The sequence below is a fragment of the Pteropus alecto genome, unplaced genomic scaffold (genome assembly GCF_000325575.1).
Source record: "Pteropus alecto unplaced genomic scaffold, ASM32557v1 scaffold110, whole genome shotgun sequence".
Classification (NCBI taxonomy): Eukaryota; Metazoa; Chordata; class Mammalia; order Chiroptera; family Pteropodidae; genus Pteropus; species Pteropus alecto.
This window is the reverse complement of record NW_006431920.1, coordinates 1,172,297-1,194,000: the sequence shown is the minus strand read 5'-3', so window position 1 is coordinate 1,194,000 and position 21,704 is coordinate 1,172,297. Positions and strand designations below refer to the sequence as shown.

Below are 21,704 nucleotides of genomic sequence, written 5' to 3'. Positions count from 1 at the left end.
TCGTGTAGGTCATAAAGCCTGATTGGACAAAGTAAGCTCTGTTTTCTCTTATGCGGAAAACCCCCCAGAGTTAAGTTAGACTGCACCAGAAGTGTGCCTCCTGGACAGTTGTCCTCTCTGTCGCCAGCTCTTCGTTTCTTTGTAGGACTTTTCCAGCTGTGGGCTCTACTTCCTGTTGTCTGCCTTCACTTTGCCCTACAGCTGAGAGAAGTTTTCCGACCCCAGAGGCTCTTCTCGCTCCTTTTACCTGAATATTTAAGGTCTCTGACAGAGCGAGGCTACAGTTTTGCCAGCAGGTGAACCTGAAAATTCCTGAAGCCCATGTTTTGAAGGGCTTGACAAACTCCAGGTCATCTGGGGTAATGGGATGGGACGGGGATGGGATGCAAGCCAGGCCACTCAGGAAGAAAATTAGAAGGGACCAGGGACATTTAGGCCAAAGATGACAAGCCTGGGGGCCGGGGGTAGTATTTGTCATCATTTGAAGGGCGATTCTGCAAAAGAGGAATTAGACTTCTCCAAATTGTTTCACGAGGCCGAAACAGGTTTAGACCTGCTCAGCTATTGCAGGTTGGCTGTTGAGAGGCTGAGAGGGGAGATTGGCTTGGTAAGTGGGGTGCGTGTGCCACGTACCTCTCAGGTTGGCAGGTCAGGGCCTGGCTTCTCAGCTTAGCCACAGATACTCTGACTCCAAAGTTAGCCCAAGTCACCTGAGGTCACTATGAAAAGAGAAACGTCAGTTAATTTCTGCTAGGCTTGTAATGACATATTCTACGGAAACACAGGTGCAGACGATCAAAAGTAGACCCATTATTTGGGAATTAATAAATACTTTTTCCTTATTCACGTAGGCATTATGAGCCTGGTTGTCAGTAAATCTCAGATATTGTTGGATGAACTCAAAGATTCTGAAGGTGTTGGCTAGAAATAAATGACAAAGATTTATTCAAGGGTCTTAGGGCTTACAAACCGGAAGCACAACTAGGAAATACCCAGAATGTTCCAGAGAAGAAAGAAAAACTAAATTCTTAGAGTAAAAAAGTGCATTCTTGAGAAGAATCAGTCCTGCATTCCTAGCCCTAGAATTGGTCCAGGACAGTTATCAGCCAGATGTCAGGTGGTCTGGATGATGGACCCAGGTGGATGTCAAGGGGTCTGGATATGTGAACATTCTCCCTTAGTCTTTCAGAGGGCAGTCAGGGGTTAACTGGAGGTCTGACATGGATGCAGGCATTGACACAGGACTGGGAAGTTCAAAATAAGTTCTCGGGCTAGTTAACAATAGAACTGTTTCCTCAGGCCTCGACCTTCTTGATTTTAGTGATTTAGCAGATTAACTATAGTGACTCCGTTTTGTTTTTTTACTCTATTCCTCAATATAGTAAATAATTGGTATAGAAAATTATTTGTAGTATAAGCTGATTGTTTAGTGAAAATTATTGTATAAATAACTTGAAAAAATGGGTCAAATGGTGTTTATCAGCCAAGATGAAGTAAGCCATACTTTTTTGTTTATTTTTAATAAGCTGTTTTGCTAAACGAGAAAGGTAATTATTTGCTTAGAAAGATAGCATTTTTGGAAATACAGGCCTTGTATTGAAAACTTGTTAGTTTTGTAGTATTTTATTTAGATAAAATTTGTCAGCTTTTGGGGAAACTTAAAAACGAATTCTCTCAGGCAGTGCATCCCAGGTACTGAAAATATGGGCACGAATCTTGTTTTTTCCCCCCAGTGTCTTAATGTATATTTTTCAGTTGCAGTATCTTTTAACACATTGGAAATCACAGGTAACTGACATGCAAAGAAATTAACTTATCATGTGACCTCTTATTAAGAATTTAATTAATTTTTCTCAGAATACTTAGCATATCAAACTTGACAAGTCTTAAGAGTATTTTTATAAACATTTATTTTATAAAGCATTGATAACTGAGAAATCACATTTCTCAATCTTTCCTCCAGGGCCATCAAAATACACTTGACATAAAACAAACAAAAATATCTCTTAGAAAGAGTGGCAAGCCATCCACTTGCTCCAAATTTTTCACTCACTGTCTCACCAAGTGACTCTACTGTAGGCAGCAGAGCGCCCCTGGGAGGGGAAGCCTGGGGTGCTGAGATGGTGCTTCTTGGTTTGGCAGAACACTGGGTAAACCCAGCTTTGACTTAGGCTGCCCTCTGTCCCGGCCACAGTCCCCTGTGCTCCTTTTAGGAAGGTTATAGAGTTGATTCAGCAGACAGCAGTATGGGGCATGGCTGTTTCTACATCTCAAAACAACAAAAATCAAAATTAAAAATGAGCTACGACATCATCAAAGCCCATCCTGCCGATGATACATCTCTAGGCAGGAACGTAATTTTTGTCTGACTCTCAGTGTTGCTTCAGCTCTGCGTTTGGACTGTTTCTTAAGCTCCTGAGACTCTGACTCTCGAGAACTTTGACCTGACAACTGCCTTTTCACTCTCTAGAAAACCAAGCCCGCTTCCCCAAGCACGTGGAAGCCCCTTTGCTTTCTCAGCAGCAGACACATACTACCTTAACCTGCACCAGGCTTGTCTTTCGTCCTTCTAATGATTAAAAGAATACCTAGTGCTTCCTCCAACTGCTCTTCCTCCTCTCAGCTGGCCGAAGGGCAGAGGCATCACAGGTGCACAGAGCTGGTGCTGGGGCATGTACGTAAACAGGCATGGAGCTGGTGCAGTCTCTTTTCTGAAGGCAAGGCAGCAGTGGTTATGAAACTGTAAAATGAGCCGACCGTTTGCTCCGGAGAGCTCACTTCTAGGCACGTGTCCTTCATGGATGCCACAAAAGTCTGCAAAGGTAAATGCAGAGGCTGCCGTAGGGGCGCTGTACATGGTGAGAAACAAGCCGGGAGCTAATTTAGAGGTCGTAGAGTATTCACAGCAGAATAGCGCACAGTTATCACAGAGGATGTGTGTTCTGACGGGGGACGGGCTTCAGGAGTTGCTTAAATGTGTTCGAGCCCCTCCTTTGTTAAGTGCAGAAAGGTATTCTGAGAACAGTAGAGCGATCGTGTTTTGCCATTTCTTTTACTACGTCTTCATCATTCGTCACTTAGCCGGCCGAAGTTCACCTTCCAGTTGTTCGTTCGGGAAGGTCTCATGGAGCTGTATTCCCAGAGTTCTCGTGGCAACTCCTGGTTTCATACGCGAACAGCAGCAAGTGTTTAGTATAGAATTCTTGGTCACCCTTTCTCTTCCTAAGGCCATTTTAACCGCTGCTTTCTTTCACTTTGATGTTGTCCCTCTTTGCCAAGTGGTCCCCGTCCACTTGGCTTTTTCCCCCCTTTCAGCCAAGCAGGCGTTAGTCCCACCTTGTCGCTCAGCTCCTTTCCACGTGTCTCCCATGGGCAGCCCCTGCTCGTTTCTTCTTATCTGGGTTTCTGGAGGTAATTTTAGATTTTCATGCAAAGGATTCTGGCTGCTTTCCTGGGTGGCACCCATTATAATAAGAACAACTTTGGAGTTTCGATGGGTTTCTAGTGCTCTCAGGCTGAGCACGCTGATTGTCTCCACCCAGGTTACCAACATCAAGAAGACACTCAAAGCCACCGCGTCCTCCTCGGCTCAGGAGATGGAACAACAGTTGGCTGAACGGGAGTGTCCCCCTCACACGGAGCAGAGGCAGCCCACCAAGAAGATGTCCAAAGTGAAAGGTCTGGTCTCCAGCCGCCACTAGGGCCGGCTGGGGCAGCTGGCACTCACCAGGCCTGGGTCAGGTGGGGAGGGGACGCCGAGGGCCTGTTTCCTCCCCTCTCTACCTTCAGTGAGTTCCAGACCTGCCCGGCCCCTCAGCAGCGCCTCCGCACCTTGTTGGTACTGTTCCAGAAGAACCGGTCACCCCTCTCCCTTGCCCACGCCCTCCTTCCTCAGTGTTCCCTTCAGACTCAGGGGCTCCACCGATGCCATCCCGACAGGGTCAGACACTGCCCGGCTGGTTTCCCCCGGGAGGTTCTCGTCTCTGTTTAAGGGCTCGTCTCCGTCCCAGTTTTTCTTTTGCTCCCTGTCATACTGTCAGGCTGGCCGGAAGCCGGAGGCAGCTTTAACCAGCCCACAGGGGTGGCTGCGAAGGAGGCGCCCCTCTGAGTGAGGAGGGCGTTCTGTCCCCAGCCCGTGCACCACGGGGCCCACGATGGGCCTCTAGCCAGGTATCAGAGTGCTCTGTCTTCCCTCTCTTACCTTGCGCCCTGTTGGCAGCTCCGGTCAGGCCGTGGAGGGATGCGACGCTGGGCCATGTTTACTAAACCTGCGGGTTTTCAGCCTCTTAGCCCAGCTCCCATCTCTCCTTAGTCGGGAGCAGTGGGTTGACTAATTCCTGGTGTCTGAGCGCCAGCGGAGGCTGCTGTGGGTCTGCTCGGGGCAGAAGTCTCTCCCAGCTCGGTGTTCTCTGCCGCCTGTGCCTACTCACACTGGTCTTTGGGGCGAAGGCCCGCTGCCCACTGGGGCTGTCCGCCAACACCCGCTCCCCCAAGACCTTTGATTCCTCCTGGCTGCGTCTGGGGTGGGGATGGTGGTACCGAGGCCCCTCTGTCTGGGGAAGGACCTGTCGCCGCTTCTGAGTCCTTCTTCCCACCCCTTCCTGACTGGTGACCCAGAGCCCTCTGATGATGGCATTCTCCTGGCAAGAGCGATGGACTTGACTAGCCTTTCTGAACTTGAGCAGTTTCAGGTTATATTTTAATTTTTTTTTTTTGTACAGGTTCTGATTCTAATACATTTCAACATGCTTTTTTCCCCCTCGTGTCAATATTTGTTATAGACTAATCGCCGGGGATTTTTCACCTGGTTGGAGGGTGGCGCGTGCATATGGGTGCGTGTTTTTTTTTTTTTTTAAGGTGAGGTGGAGGTCTGGACTGATATTATAGTTCACTGAGGGGGAAAAGCACATTTTTGAACAAAAAATAAAAGCGTAGATTTCATGTGTGTGGCTGCAGAGTGCGGGGCTGCACAGCAGGTGGATGCGGGGGGCTGGGAGTGGGGCGGCCAGGGCGACGCAGAGCCGTTTCGATGCCCTGGTGGGACTTGGACCTCTCTACCAGCATGTCTAGCACCTGCCAGCCTTCGACCAAATGTTCATAGTCTCGTTTCCCCTTTAAGCTGGTCCGTGTGTCCGTATGACATTATGCCTCCCTGGAGAATTGAATTCCCTCCCTATGTTTTATGAAAGCCCTTGACAGGCACTCTGCGGGAAAGGGGTTCTGTTGTTAAATCCATGTGGCACATCCTGCATCCCATATCCTCATTGGAAGTTCATTACTACGGTCTCAGAGAAGGCCGGAGAGGCAGCCCGTCCCACACTGATGTCACCACCAAATCCTTTTTGGTGCTATCTAGTGGAACACATTTTGGAGAAATATTTGGAAACATTTCTTAAAAATACCTCTCAGCGTTATAGGTTTTTCCACCTACAATCATGCGTTGCTTAATGATGGGATATGTTCTGAGAAATGCATTGTCAGGTGAGTTTGTCATTGTGCGAACATCATAGAACATGACACAAACCTAGAGGCTCCAGCCTGCTACATGCCCAGGCTGGAGGCGCAGCCTGTGGCCCTGGGCTGCAAACCCATACCGCATGTTACCCTTCCGAATACTGCGGGCAGTGTAACACAATGGTAAGTGTTGGTGTAACTGAACATACTGAACATAGAAAAGGTACAATAAAAACACAGGATAAAAGATGAACAGTGGTCCACCTCTCTGGGGCATTACCGTGAATGGGGCGCGTGGGCCGGAAGTTGCCCCGGGTGAGTCGGCGAGCGAGGGTGAGTGGATGGGAGGCCTGGGACATGACCGCGCCCTGCCGGAGGCGTCAAGCGCCGTGCACCAAGGTGACACTAACCTTACAGGAAATACTTCTCTTCAATAATAAATCAACCGTAGCTTACTGTAACTTTTTAACTATGAACTTCTTAACTTTTTAAGACTTTGATTCTTCAATATCACTTAGCTTAAAACACAAACGTATTGTACCAAAATGCTTTATGTTCTTTCCTTATATTTTTATTCTACAGTGTATTTTTCTTTCACTCTTTTGTTAAAGACACACGCACACACTAGCCCAGGCCTACACAGGGTGAGGGTCATCAGTGTCACCATTTTCCTTGTCCACATCTCATCCCACTGGAAGGTCCTCAGGGGCAGTAACAGGCATGGAGCTGTCATCGCCTATGATAACAGTGCCTCCTTCTGGAATGCCTCCTGAAAGACCTGCCTGCAGCTCTTCTTGAGGAGGTGTCACTCTTCAGAAAACGCTGAGATGTTATGACAACCGCGGGGTCTCTAGGCGACGGGAATTTTCCCACTCCATTATAACCTTAAGAGATCACTGCCCTGGAAGCCATCTGTCGTTGACCAAAATGTCGTTACGCGGGGCCTGGCTTTTCTTCCTGGACCCAAACAGGTACATGCGCTCTCAGCGAGCAGTGTTTCATCCTCACCCTTCCCCCCAGGAGTAGACTGGGACCTGCGGCTTGACTGGTATGAAACACGTGATCGTTTGCTGTTTGCCCCATGGCCCTAAGGAGCTGTAGGTTCATCTCCACACCTCTGCTGCTTCCTTAAGAATAGTAATGACGATAATAACACATCCATAGAGTGCTCTGCAAAGTGTCTTCCTGAGCATTAAGTCATTGAATCCCTCCCACCCAGACCATCTCCTCAGGTTGGTAAGGGTAAGTATTGCAGTCACCCTCACTTTACATGAGAAAATGGAAACTCAGGGATGCAGAGTGCCCCGAAGGTGGGTGGCAAAACGAAGGTTCCTGGATCTCTGACTTGTGTGTTCTGCCGCCTTCTCTGTGTTACATTCCGATAGAGAGTCTGCTTCCCAAACTGACCCTTGGCACCCCTCCACTTGCTTGTTCCTCTGAGGGCTCATCTTGCTTTTAACTGAAACCCAACACACCCCAGTCTTTGCTTCCCAAACTCACTTAGCTGAGAGTATGGGGTTGGGGCTCCAGGAATTGTGGGAACAGCTGGAATGTTCTCTGCTCTGTTAGGACTCAGGAGACCTGGTCTCTGGGCTCTGCCATTTCCCATGTGGCGGCGGGCTGTGACGACTGGTTTCAGGTCTGAAATATGCACAGGTGCTTTACATGTAAATACAGCGTTCAGAAGAGATGTCCTGAACAATGGGGAACATCTTAGGTCAGGAAGGAGACGCTGCAGTATTATAATTGGCTCGGTAGTACTGCCTGTGGATTGGCTCCAGCCTCCCTAAATCCTGGGCTGTCTGCTTCCTGACGGCCTCTGGTCTGCTTTGAAGTCTGTCCAGATGAGAGCGGCATTATGGTTCTGACCCGGGTTACATTAGGGAGGGGTCAGAGCCCCCAGTGCAGGCTGTTCTCCTGTTCCAGTCTGAGGTGACTGCCAGTGATAGTAGGGGTCTCCCATGAAACTTCTTTTTTTTTCTTTTTTAGGTGAGGCAACCCTTAGTTGCAAGGACCTTGTCAGTTTACAATCCCTTATTTATTTATTTTTTTTTCACACCTACAGCAGCTGGTCTCCCATCCAAGTACTAACCAGGCCTGACCCTACTTAGCTTCTGAGATCAGACGGGTTCAGGCTTGTTCAGGGTGGCATGACCCTAGACTCCAATGAAACTTCTGAGTCATGGGAAATGGGGTGGGGAACAAAGAAGCTAAGATGATAAACAGCTGGTGATAATTTTACATATTTGTCGTTTTCTTCATCTCTGATGTACTGGGTTGCCTGAAACCAAACCATATTCCAGTTCTTAGAGTCATTCTAACAGTCTGAGACTTCAAACTTTTTTTTTTAATGCAGTAATTAGTTGATTTTTACTGGACCTGAAGGACTGTCACACTACTTACGTATTTGACTTCCAAATATCGCATACTCTGCTCAGTCTGTGATTGCACCTATGTCTTTCTGTGTATGGCCATGAGCACCTGTCTACTTCATTAAATCTGATAGTTATACTTGAGATTTACAGATTGAAATATATTTTTTATTATATATAAATTTCATTTTACATCTCCTTTACATCACCTGGGCATTAAATTGATTTTGTAACCTAATGTCTGATAGGTAGGTTATCTGTACTTGACCATAGGTCAGTAAAGGTGGTGTTAGCAGTGTTTATTATAAAAAGCGACATCAGCTCCATTAGGGATGAGAACTATAGACCTTGGTTAAGGATGAAACCCACGAGTGTTCGTGGCCCCGATCTCTAGATTGTCCTTGTGTTTCTCTGCCCGTTCTGGATTTCTTTAGGGGCATCTCTTGCTTTACGGTCCAGTTGGAGGTGTTTGCTAGGGTTCCATCGTACCTTCTTTTACTTCTGTACATTCTCCATAGGTTCTATGATCCACTCCCGTTAGTAACACCCAAATCTCTATCTTGGGTTCTCTCTGCCAGTTTGTATAGTCAGTAGTCATCCCTGCTTGCCGTCTCCCAGGACTGCTCATATAGTCAGTAAGTGGTGCCCACCATTCACCAAGGTTATTATTTTATAGGGCTGCCATGACAAAATACCACCGAATAGGGGGCTTAAACAGCAGAAATTTATTCCTTCACAGTTTTGGAGGCCAGAAGTCCAGAATCAAGATGTCAGATTTGGTGTCTTTTAAAAGGCTTCTCTCCTTGGCTTGTAGTTGGCCACCTTCTTGCTGTGTCCTCACTTGGCCTCTTCTCCTCATATACATCCCTGGTGTCTCTTCCTCTTCTTATAAGGACACCAGTCATGTAGGATTAGGGTTTCATCTTTATGACTTCATTTGACTTTCGTTACCTCTTGAAAGGCCCTCTCCCTAAATACTGTGAGTGTCAAGGGGAGCAAAGGGGAAGGGTTTCAAGCAATAATGGCAGCCCACCTGTTGTCTTAGGGGTCAGCTTCAAAGGAACCACAGGCTTGATTCTCGATTTTGAAATGTCTGTGTGGTTGGCTTCTGGGAGAAGAATGGGGACATCTGACCTGAGAATGTGACAGTATAAAGGTTGGTGGTTCTGGTTATAATTTCTTCACTCAATTGTCTGACAACTTCTGTAGGTAAAACTGGGAGTACAATGCTGGAGATTCCGAGTGGTTAGAATTTTTAAGGCCACCGGTAAATAGACCAAACTCTTCCCCCGGAAGTCCTTGCCCACTTACACTCCCCCAGCGGTGTAAGCCATCGCTTCACTACGGGGTGCCGGGGTGCCAGAGCCTGAGTGGGTTACAGACTGTGGCCTGCTGAGATGATCACTTTCTGTGAGTGTCCCGTTGTGACAAGCCATGTGTTCCAACCCTGGACAGCCCTAAACATTGTCATTCTTTGCCATGATCACCAATCCAATTGAGGGAATGGTACCTCCTTGATGTTGTATTGTTCATTTCTTTAATTACACGTATTGATCGTTTGCTGATTATCCCATTGCATTTCTTTTGTGATTTTCTTGTTTTTCCTTACTCATTTTGCCACCAGGGCTGTCGCTTTTTTATATGGATTTCTAAGTACTACCTAGAAACGACCAGCAGAGGGCAGCAGTGCACCAGGGTGCTGAGGGACTGGGGCTGAAATCTGAACCTTAACAGTATATTTTGGACAAAAGAGAACCGGAGCCCTGAGACGTTGACAGCAGTGGACTCAGGGGAACTTAGGACAAACACAGGCAAGGCGGTGAATTTCCTCTCCAAATTGAGTTGTTTGTCTGAAAGTCCATGGGTGGGCTAGGAACAAGAAGATGACTGAAGGTCCAGATTGGGTCCCAGAGAGGTAACTAATTGTCTGATGGGAGATGCCCGGGAGCCCTTAGACGGAGGCCACTGTTGTTATTGTGCCACTGTGAGTCCCAAGGTGTCAAAGTATGGGTGTGTGTGCGTGCGTGTGCATGTGTGCACGTGTGCATGTGTGTGTGTGCAGGTGCCCACCCCAGCCTCCGGAAAGGTAGCTGAATAAGCTCTCACACATGCCAGCCCCTCTCTTTGAGCGGTGCTGTTCTCATTCTCATTGGGAAGTTGAAGCAGCTTAACAGGGAGGGCCTGGGTGGTGATGCTGGCATTTGGGGTTGTGGAGCGGGGGGCCTGTGATGCTGTCCTGGCCTCCTGTCACCCTGGGAAGCTAGATGAGCCTCAAGAAGATGTGAAGCCTCTGACATCATATGCAAAATTGTGCACTCACATATTTTTTTAAATGTTTAATTTTGGAATCATAGATTCAGAAGTTAGTTTCAAAAATAGAGGCTCCATGTACCTTTCACCCTGTTCCCCCCAATGGGAACGTCTGTCCTAACTTTAGTACAATATCTAAACAAGGCAATCGACACTGGTAAAATTTAGGCCTTTTTCAGATGCCAAGGGTTTTATGTACATTCGTGTGTACATTGCTGAGCTACGTGAGCAGTCCTGGACTGTCATCTTTCGGACTTCTTGTTTTGTGCAAAAAAATATATCCATGTTTGTCTAAATTATCATTAATAGAATTTTCTGTTACTTACAGCCGTAACATTTCTAACATACACACACTTGCAAGGTGCAGAAAATCTAATGCAGACTGGCGTGATAAAAAAAATAATAGAGAAATATTGGTTCACGTAATAAAAATCTTGAAGAATGACTGAACTGGCCCCAAAGGTTCACAGAGAGGGGAGGCATCTGAAAAGAAATTTGAGGTGCTGTTACCAGGGGAACGGGAAGCGGATGCTGGGCAGTAAAGCACAGGTGTCGACTACCTCCAGCAGGGCTTTCGTGTGTCCCTCCCTGGTCAAATAAGCTATGACAGGAGGACAGGATCATATAGTACATTCTTTTTTAAAAAATGTTTTTGCTACAAAATAGAAGTATAGAAAAATACACAAAACAAGGTAGAGTTTAATTGTTATAAGGCAAACACCCCAAATGCTCTCGTATCCAAGAGGACGTTGTAGCCACCCCAGCAGCACCTCTATGTCCCCTGTCCCAATCACAGCTCCCCTCCCCCAAGAGTAAACACTCCCTGGCTTTTGCAGTAAGCACTTCCTTGTGTTTCTTTATAATTTTATCTCCAAACAGGCATCCCCAGAAACTACGGTTCAGCCTTGCCCACTTTAAAACTCTATCTTTTACGTCTCTCCTAGTCTGCATGTTCGTCTGGATTTTGCTTGCTGCTCACTCATGGGACAGTTTAATATGCTCCGTCGCCCTCTGTATTTGCTGCTCACTGTCAGCTGGATCTAGAAGCTCGATCAAACAGCTTCTGTCTCTCTGGCAAGACTCTAGGTACCACATAATGTCAGGCTGCCTCTCCCGTTCCTAGCTGTGGATGCTCAGGCCCTAGATCCATTAATTCACAGTGGCGCCAAAATGGTGACGCATGTTTTCATTGTGCTGCAATTCACATCTTATTGCTTATTAATTTTGTCATTCCATACAATTTGTAGGCAAATGGGCTTGGAGAAAATATACTGAGAGTGTTACACAGATGATGGAAACACTGATGACTGTTTAGTGTTTTACATACGGTAATGAGAACTGCCACAGCTGCCACCACTACAAAATGATGATGTTTTAATTCCATCATTTTTTTTTCATTTAGTTGCTAGAATTCTTTATAAACAGATGCTTCCTTTCATCCACCATGAGGTTACCCCGTAGTATAGCTCATTTAGGAAGGCAGGATAAATGCCTCCTTTTCCCTCTACATTTACCAGTTTACAGGATAATAAGCTGATTCCTTATTGTCTTTCGGAAGTGACCAATTCATTTTCAGTACCATTATGAACTCTCGGATTTAAATCAATTTGGTGAGTTTCAATTTGTTGCAATTATTACTATGATCAAAACTCAAATGATCTTGTCTTTGGTCAGTGGGAACCTCTGGGTTGGCTCGTTTGACGCTTCTCTAGTCTCTGCATAGCCTGTGACAGCTTCAAGCTGCTATTTATGTCAAGATGCTCCAAACTTTTGTGTATTTTCTCCCCAGACCTGCAGTCAGTCATTTCTCCATGTAGCCCTGACTTTTAGCGGGAAATGGCATTTCTTGACTACAGAGTAGCCTTCAAGGGCACTCACTGCTCGTGTATTGTCACTGTTTCTAGGCCTTTTCAGGGGACAGAGTGATAGGTACAGATAGAATGATGGGTAAAATACCCCATACGTTCGTACTATTAATTTCCAGTTAAATTTCAGGACTTCACTTTTTTTATTTAATCTTTTAAAAAATTACAGCTCTATCTCCTTTCTTCCACACTGAGAATCCTGATTTTTAGGACATGGGATAATTATTAAAATATCCCATAATTACTCATTTGTTTCAGGCCACATTACACACACAGCAGGGAATAGCAGTACTAATACCGCTGCCAGCAGACTGATGACTGGAAATAATGGAACAGATCTCACCCCAATTTTTATAGCTGTTCCGTGTCTATATCAATGAGCTTATCACCCTCATCTCATATTCTTTCCCTTCTAAACCTCAGATAGTTTGGCTCTATAAGTAACTGTGTATTTAATGCTCTCCCTTAGCTCTTTTGCTATGTCTCTAGTAATTTTGGCAATTGGAGGCTTGTTCTTAAGTAAATTCTTTGGGAAGGGCTCATGGGAATACTATCCCCTGAGTTCTGTACATTGGTAACGTTTTGCACCTTTTATACTTGAAAGTCAGTTTTCCTGGGTATGAAACCCTTGCTCACATTTTTGTCCCCTTCAGTAGGTCACACTTTTCTTCCGGTACAGAGCAGAGCTGTTGAAATGTCGGATGATGATCTCATTTTCTTTCCCTTACAAGTTATACTTGCTCCTTTTCTCCTCTATGATTAAAGGATCCCCTCACCCCTTTAAAATCCATTAAATTTACTAAAATATGTCTCGTTATAGCTCATTCTGAGTCAGTTTTCTCAGGTCTGTTGCGTATCTTTTAATATCTATTTACCAGTTATTAATCTATTCTGCCTTAGCTCCCAAATCCATTCTTTGTTATCGGCTCTGTGTTAATGGAGTTGGACCCTGTAACTGTTTCTCCTTTGCGAGCTGGCCCAACTTCGTCAGTGGAGTGCGGTGTAGGGGCAGTGGAGTGGGGAGGGGTCTGTCATCTCTCCTCTTGATTTCAGTGTGCCTCGTGCACCAGGCCCTCGCCTCCCGCAGCTCCTGGAGGTCAGTGGCACAGGGCCCCTCCGCACGAGAGCTGACCTCGACATCTCCTCGGGTGGCTTCACAGCCTCAGTAAACCTCCACTTTTCAGTGGGTCACAGCTGTGTCCTCTTCCAGGGTGTCGATCTCAGTCCCGGAAGTGGGGGCCCTTTTCTTGGTTCCTCTGTGTCAGCCCTAGTTGTAGAGGCTTCTCCCTTTATCTGCTCTTTCTATATTCGGTGGCGTCCCTTTTAGTCCTTCCGAGCCATTCTCCCATCGCCCCAACTCCCGTTATCACTGGTAATTCTTTATAGGAAGCTCTCCATTCAGATTCTTCTACGCTTTCGCTCTTCTAAGTGGATCCTAATGCAAGGTAGTATCACATCTTTTTTTCTTTTTCTTTTCTTTTTTTAATTTCAGGAAAGTATCTTTGAATTTTAGTTTTTAATGTTCGTTTTGTTCCCTTGTGATGAATTTCATTTTCAGGGTCTCCTTTGCCTATTTTAAATGTCATTTTCTCTTGAATCCTTTTTATATGTTCTTTTTGATTTAAAATTTTTCCTGCTTTTCATATTGTGTTTCTCTTGTGTTTCCTCTAATTTTACTTCATATCTGAAGTTATTTTTTCTTTTTATTTCTTAATCTGTCCTAAATGCTGTCATCTCACTTCTGAGTTTTCTGATTCTGATTTTTCCGACGTCTTTTTTCTTGCTCTGGAATAGTTAGTGTAGTTTTGCTAATTGTCTGTCTGGATCTTAGTCTGCTCCTCATTTTCTTTTTTCCCTATAGACGCTTTGGATGGGATTGGACACTGGTATTTCGTGATCCTTATTTTTAATGTGAAATTAGTTCTTAATTTTTGGAACGGGGGCGTTGAGGAAGCCCTCCTCGCTTCTGTTTTCGTGTTGTGTAAAAGAAAAATTGCAAACTATCAGAACTAATGGAAAGTTCAGTAAGGTTGCAGGGTACAAGAGCAATATTGAAAAATCAATTGTATTTCTATACGCTTGTAATGAAAAATCTGAAAATGAAATTAAGAAAACAATTTATTTACAATAAGACCAGAAAATTAAATACTTAGGAATAAATTTGACAAGAGAAGTGTAAGACATATACTCCTAAAACTACAAAATATTATTGAAAGAAATGTAAAAATTCCAAATAAATGGAAAGACATGTTCATGGATCGAAAGACAATATTAAAATCACAACACTCTCCAAATTGATCTGCAGACTCAATGTAGCCCCTGTCAGAATCCCGGCCGGCTTCGTCGCAGAAATTGAGAAACTGATCCTAAAATTCACATGGAACTGAAGAGGCCCATAACAGCCAAAACCATGTTGAAAAAGAAAGTTGGAGGACTTCCTGATTTGAAAACTTAACTAAAAAGCAACAATAATTAAGACAGTGTAGTGGTGGCATAAAGATCGATATATAGATGACTGGAATAGTACTCAGAGTCCACGTAAACGTCACATTTTCTGTCAGTTGATTTTTGACAGGGTGCCAAGGCAGTCAATGGGGGTAAGAATAGTGGTTTCAACAAATGGTGCTAAGACAACAGGGTGTCCACAGACCAAAAAGAAAATAAAAGTTGATACGTACCTCGTACCATATACAAAATTAGCCAAAAGTGAATCATAGACCTAAGTATCACAGCTAAAACTATAAAATTCTTAGGAAAAAATATAGGGATAAATCCTTGTCATTTTGGATTTGGTAATGGCTTCTTAGCTATGACACCAAAAGCTTAAAAAAAAAAAAAAAAAAAGACAAAATGGACTTCATCAAAATTAAAAGCTTTTGTGCTTCAAAAGATACCAATAAGAAAGTTAAAAGCCAACCCACTGCATAAGATTTACAAATTAAATATCTGGTATGGGACTGGTATCTAGAATATGTAAAGAACTCTCACAACTCAATAATGAAAAGGCAACCCAATTATGGTAAAATAAGAAAGATATTTGGTCTTTGTCCCTAAGTTACTGGCACAGAACTCCTAAAACCCATGGAACTTCCTGAGTGAAAAGGGTGGTAGGAGGTCTTTTGTTCTGGTGGGGTGATCCTCACAGCACTCCTAGGTAGAGTCAGGGTGGGGCTGGTGTCCCGAAAGACCAAGCCTTGATTAGAAAGTTGGAACTTTCAGCCCCTCGCCCAACCTCCAGGGCGTGGGGGGAGACGAGCTGGAGATTGAGTTAACCAGCAGCAGCACCACCATGCCCACATAATGAAACCTCCAAAAAAAACCCTTAAATGACTGGTTCAGAGAGCTGCGGTGGGACATGTCTCCACAGCCCGGCGGGGTGGCGCACCCCAATCCCACTAAGACAGGCTCATGACCCTTTAGGCATTTTTCTGAGTTTTCTGTGTCATTCTAGCAAATTATTGAGCCTGGGGGGAACCCCAACTTTGTAGCCAGGTTGGGCAGAAGTGTAAGTAACCTGGGGACCCGATACTTGCGGCTGGCACCTGGGAGGGGGGGAAGTCGGGTGGGACTGAGCCCTGAAACCTGTGGTGGCTGACACTGGAATAGTGTCCGAATAACACTGAATTGTAGGAGTGAGGTTGGAAAAGATACCTAATGTTTGTTTGGTGTCAGGAGGGAAAAGACCTCTCATCAACTGAAAAATGGGCAAAGGATCTGAATGGACATTTTTTTTTTCAAAGAAGTTGCACAGATGGCCAATAAACATGAGAAGATGCTCACCATCTTTTAGGGAAATTCAAATCAGGACCACAGTGAGATACCACCCGCACTACTAGAATGACAGTAATCACAAAGACAGATACTATACAGTATGTGTCAATTACACCTCAATTAAAAAATCATCAGAAACACATAACTAGTGCCGAAGCTGTGAAGGAACTGGAACCCTCATACATGGCTGGTGGTAATATAAATTGGTGCAGCCACTTTGGAAAAGTTTGGAAGTTCCTCAAAAACTTAGAGAGTTGCCATTTGACCTAGCGATTCCACTTCTAGGCGTATATACCCAAGAGAATGGAAAACGTGTCCACACAGAAACCTGTGTACAAAGGGCAACCGTTCTTTCTGTTGGGAATAGTGGCAGTCAGGCGGAGTCCTTATTGGGGCCATACACCAGGCCATCTGCTCTCCAGGACAAATTCACATTAATCAAACTTCTGAGAATGATGTATCAACCCAAGAACTCCAATTTAGTTGTGAGAAATATTGCTGCCGAGGGAATGGAAAACACCTGGTCCTACGATCTACGATTGTTTACTCGGAGCCCGGCCCACGTTTGGGAAAGCAAACCGCAAATCGTAAACAGAGATTGTTTCGGGAAGATGAAATCAGGACCAGGAAACTCGATGAGGTCGACAGCTAACGACACAGTAGCCGGGCACATCCTCCTTTCAAAGACGCCCTTGTCCACAGGTCCTGGACAGAGCCACTCCCCACCAAGACTTGGCTTGAACAGGCCCCACTGTGGCACCTTTTGTGGGGTCAGTGTCCTTCTAAAAGACACTGTGTTTTTTGAGATATATTCATCCAACCCGGAAGCTCCCAGTAGAGTGTTGGAGGCCTGAGAGCCATTCTAGATCTTTCACGTGGGCTGGTATGACTCTGCCATATTCTTTCCAGGCTCTTTTTAATAACTCTTGGAGGGCAGTCATTTTCTTCTGTCTTCCACATTCTTGGGGAGTTGGGAAAAGCCTTTACAGTCAGCCCCAAGGAGTGCCATTAAACGCTAGTCTGGACTCTAGCACTATAGCAGGGGCTCTGGGGAGGGGACCTGAAACGTGAGTATGGTCACAGGCATGCACGCTCCTCACTGGCCAAACGTCTCAGAGGAACTGGAGGAGGATTATCCATCTGTCGGAGTCCATGGGCCTCTACCTGGAAAGAGTTTTTCAGCAAGTGTCCTAACACAAGAATGGCAGACTGGAGGTGGCTGCCTAGCGTTTGGGCTTTTCTCTAAGAGGCAGCTGAGCGAGGATTAAATTCCAAGCGTGAGATACTTATTCAGAGGCATTAGTCAGCCCTGACATTCTGTGACCTCATAAAAATGCTAACACCCTTTTTCTCATCCATAGGTAGCTCTAGAGAAAATGAACCTGGCCCCAGCCATCATTTATATGGGCATATAATACCCTCCTTACACTTTAACGCTGTCATCAACAAACTTCCTTATCTTTGTCACTAAATGATACACCTGTCAGTTTATTTTCTGGCACCGAAGCTTTCTTTTTACGGCTGTTAGAAGCTGTGTGACCCTCCAATACAAAGAGGAGCCTCGAAGAGCGCTACAAAACTAGCCTAACTTTCTCCAGGGATGCGCTCCCTCTAAGATATTATTCGTTGTAAAAAATATACTTCCCAAACAACGATTCTTCTTTTCAGCTGTCTTCTGGGGCCTGGTGTTCGGGCCCCCTCCGTGGAGGCCGAGGTAGGGCAGGGCTTACTCTGGGGAGTGGGCATGTGGCACTTTGCATAGCAGGACAGGGTTGTTTCTTTGGCATCTGGTGCCAGGCCGTGTGCTTGACCCCTCTTACCCTCTGCCCGCCCCCCGCCCCGAGTCAGCAGCCAGCCCCCTCTCTCCGGCTTTCTCCCTCACACCACTTTAGCCCAAATGTCCTCTGGTTCTGCCTCCTGCTGCGAGCTTTCCCCAGCCACATCTCACTTCCTTCAAGGGCACGTCCTTCCCTAAAACTCAAAGCTTATGCCCCACCCAGTGCTCCTTCTGTGCCTCACCCCTGTCCCCACCCCTGGGGGCCTCTCTGGAGGCACTGACCTAAAATGTTCCATAGTATTTCTCTAAGCCCTTGTCCCCCATCCCCCAGATCAGAGGCCCTAGATGCTCACGGGGCCCCATCCACCTCGGTATTACCTCAGCCTCTGTCCTTAGTATGTCCTCCAGGGATAAGAGGTAAGCAATGGTCCCTTGTTGGTTTAAGTTGCAGGTATTTTTATTTCTGGGTAGAATCTATTCTCCATACCTGTTTTCTCTTTTGAAAAGGGCCTGCTATAACCCCTTGCCCATTTATTTTTAAGGCCTTAGTGTTTTTCTTATCAATATTTACCAACCCTTTATAGAATAATAATGTAAATATTTCCATAGTTGGATCAGCCTTATAATTGTGGTAGGGTAAAAGAAAAACCTACGGAAGTTACAAATTCCTAAATAATAGCATCTGTTCATGTTTTCCTTTGTGATTTTTTCCTTGGCTGCTTAGTATATTCCTTCTGTCACCAGTTTGCAGTCAACTACGTTTTCTTTTGGTCTTTCTGTCTCCAGCTCGCCTGTATTCTGATCCGCTAATAACCCAGGAGAAACCCCACGGGGAACAGGGGTCCCTGCCCTTCTCCCCTGGGATAAGCAGCCCGGATGGCCCAGGGAAGAGGGATCTCCCCTATTTAGGGTTATCCTTGTTCCTAACTATACTTTTACTTCTGTCAATGTTTAAACTGCATCTTGCCTGTCACCTCCTGAAAGCCTGGACCATTTTTGCCTTGTTCACTTATGTCCCAATTGTTGGGGAAGTGATTAAAAATAAACTCCTGCTGCTAGAGTCTGAATGTGTGTCCCCTGAATTCATATGTTGAAACAGCGCCCCAGGTGATGGCATTACGGGGTGGGGCCTTTGGGAGGTGATTATGTCATGAAGGTAGAGCCCTCATGAATGGAATTAGCGCCCTGGTGAAAGAGACCTTGGAGAGCTGGCTTGTCCCTTCCACCATGTGGGGACACTGCAGGAAGTCAGCGGTCTGCAATCAGGAGTGGGGCGGCACTAGAACCCGACCTCCTGCACCCTCGTCGTGGACTTCCAGCGTCCAGAACTGTGAGGACTCACTTCTTCTTGTGGATAAGCCACCCGTTCTGTGGTATTATAGCAGCGAGAGTGGACTAAGACCCCTGCAACCCAGGAAACCTCTCCACAAAAGTAGGAGAGAGAGAAAAGTTTTACTATTGAATGAACGTTGACCCCTGGCTGCCACGCGCTTTACAAGCATCCACCAAAGAGCTTGCAAAGACAGAAGGCAATCTCACAGTTTTGTGTAGCCAGGCAGATAGGACCCATTACACACATGTTAACTGTCTTTATCCTTTTATCCAAAGGAAAGATAAAATGCCTCAGGTCTTTTCACCAAGCGGGAAGTGACACCTGGAGCCAAGCACTTAGGCTTAGACTCCCACAGAGACGGAGAGAAGGGGTCCGCCCTTCTTGACGTTTACATTTCAAGAAGGTGGCCTCAAGGCCTCCAAGAAAGGCGTTCCCGGGACTGCAAAATTGTCAAGAGGCTCACTGACTTTTAAAATGATGTACATACATCTCAAAGAAACAGGAAAAACATTTTCATTTCACATTTTCTAATGGGAACTATGAAGAGGAGGGAAGTTCTCTTGTTCTTTTGGCACCAAGGGAATTCTAAGATTAATTTTAAACTTTGCTTTGTATTTACCCTTACGCAAGCACCTAGCCAAATACCTGGCACATAGTAGGTGATCAATGAATGAATGGATGAAGGGATGATGAACCCTTCGCTTCTGGGCAGCAAGACTTCATACATGTTTCAAGAGCAAAATTGAAATTGTCCTCCCGTGGCCTAAGCCATGGATCACGAAACTACAGGATTTTAAGGAGCAAATCCTCACTGGGCCTGGAGGGTGGAAGCCCACAGGCTCCCTCAGACACTGCTCATCCGCGCTGGCACACCCCCTCTCCCCCAAATGCGGGGGTCGTTTGCCACGGGTGTTTGAACTTTCTGACCCATTAATTTCTAGGCATTCTAAGAAAATAATTCTAAGCATGGTAAAAGTGTAATGCCCAATTATATTTAACATAACATCATTATTTTATAATTTTTTTTTTTAGGCGAGACGACCCTTGGTTGACCTCACAGATTGCAAGGACCTTGTCATCTTACAATCCCTAATTTTTTTATTGTTTACACCTACAGCACCTGGTCTTCCTAGGTGGTCTCCCATCCAATACTAACCAGGCCCGACCCTGCTTAGCTTCCGAGATCAGACGGGATCGGGCGTGTTCAGGGTAGCAAGGCCGTAGACTGTAACATTATAATAGGAAAAAAAGCAGAAACAACCTAGTTACGCATGTGCATGGGATTAGGTAAGTAATTCATTTATTTGTGCTTCATTTGGTTCTTCCAGTCCCAAGGGAAAAAGGACTCACGGGGGGCTTGCCCCTTGGGGCAGGCCTCTGGCCCTTGCTCAGGGGCCTCCTGCGGGTCTCACCCGCGGCGGCCATGGAGTTTTCTTTGTGCACCTGCTCTGGCCTCTACTTGCCCCTGAGGCCTTCACGGGGCACCCGGCAGGCGTGGCCCCTCACTTCCTTGCACAATTCTCTTTCTTCCCTCCGCCCGGCCCCCCTTCCTGGAAGCCGGCTGGGCCGGGCCTGGTTCTCCTGCTTTCTCCCCTCTCCTCGCAGCTCGGAGACAGAGGCAAACTGAACATTGCTTAAAATGCCATCTGAAGACAAAATCAAAACTGCTTTCAAATTCTTTTAAAACTGTTCCATAAAACACAGATTGCTTGTCAGCTGTATAAACAGCGAGCAGCAACGAGTCTAGTGCATCGTCAGTACGTTTGCTAAATTTATCAAATTGGTCATTCAGAGAAATTCTTAACAATGCTAAATATTGGCAGAACAGAAAATGACTTTTAAAGGAATTCAAGAAATCACTATAAACTGAAAATTTGTATATGAAATGTTATAAATTTGGAATATCTTCATATAATCCTCAGTCTAAAAGGCCAGGCTAAAATTCTAGTTTTCAACAATTTGAACATTCTTAAATGCTAGTAAGATATTAAAGAAAAATATTATCTATACAAAATATTTTTAAAGTATATTACCTAAAACGATGCATGAACAATCAGTGTACTAGCTAAGTTTGATGAATTGGCCATTTGGAGACCAATTGATAAAAGATGGAGTCTCATGGAATCTACTGTGAGACCAACAGCTGAGTGTCAGGGGCCCTGGAAAGTCATGGGCAGTTTCTGTGTCTGTCTCTGGTCTCGGCAGAACAGCATCTCTCTGTCTTTTTCTGTCTGTCTTTTTCTGTCTCTCTGTCTTCATGTCTCTTTCTTTGTCTCTTGTCTCTGTCTCTCTGTCCTTGTCTCTGCCTTTTTGTCTCTCCATCTCTGTCTTTCTCCATCTATGCCTCCAGGGACAGTCAAGTCCCTGCTCCTCTCTGCCCCAGTGCCCTGGTTCCTCCCTGAACCCCAGCACCTGCCTTCAGCTCCCCATTCTTCAGCTGGCAGGTGAGTGCAGCCTGTGCAGTGGCCCTTCGAGCCTCCCTCCCCACCCGCTGTTGCCCCTTCACTCAAGGATGCCATTGTCCTGTGTTGGATTTCAAATTCTTGGAGATTGAAACTGCTGGCTGCCTCCGGCCAGGTGCCTCACTAACCAGGCGTGGCACAGCCACTTGGTGTGGAGCCATGCCTTCGGGGCGAGGAGGCTTCTGTAAAGACGGTGCAGCAGGAGGAGGTGCTGTCATCTGGGATGCACCTCCCCTGCCTGGCGCCTCCTCTTCTTCCCAAGGACCCAGGTGTAGTAGTGCCCTCATCCTGCACCATCCCATGGCAACCATCCCCAGCTTACTGCTCTGGCTCAAAGTGCATTACTTTGGTCCTCACAGC

At 45.8% G+C, this 21,704-nt stretch overlaps 1 protein-coding gene and 1 pseudogene across 4 annotated transcripts in view; one reads left to right on the top strand and one right to left on the bottom strand.

Annotated features, from left to right (window-relative positions):
* Nucleotides 1-4,941, top strand: part of COPS7B (COP9 signalosome subunit 7B) — a 23,569-nt gene extending 18,628 nt beyond the window's left edge. For all 4 annotated transcript variants that reach the window (XM_006906637.3, XM_006906636.3, XM_006906635.3 and 1 more), the window contains one exon: nucleotides 3,543-4,941. In XM_006906637.3, coding sequence (XP_006906699.1) covers nucleotides 3,543-3,701 — 159 coding nt within the window. In that variant the 3' untranslated portion in view covers nucleotides 3,702-4,941. The remainder of the gene's footprint in view (nucleotides 1-3,542) is intronic.
* A 15,049-nt stretch (nucleotides 4,942-19,990) lies between these two features.
* On the bottom strand, nucleotides 19,991-20,108 carry LOC112475461 (annotated as a pseudogene).
* Nucleotides 20,109-21,704: the final 1,596 nt, after the last annotated feature.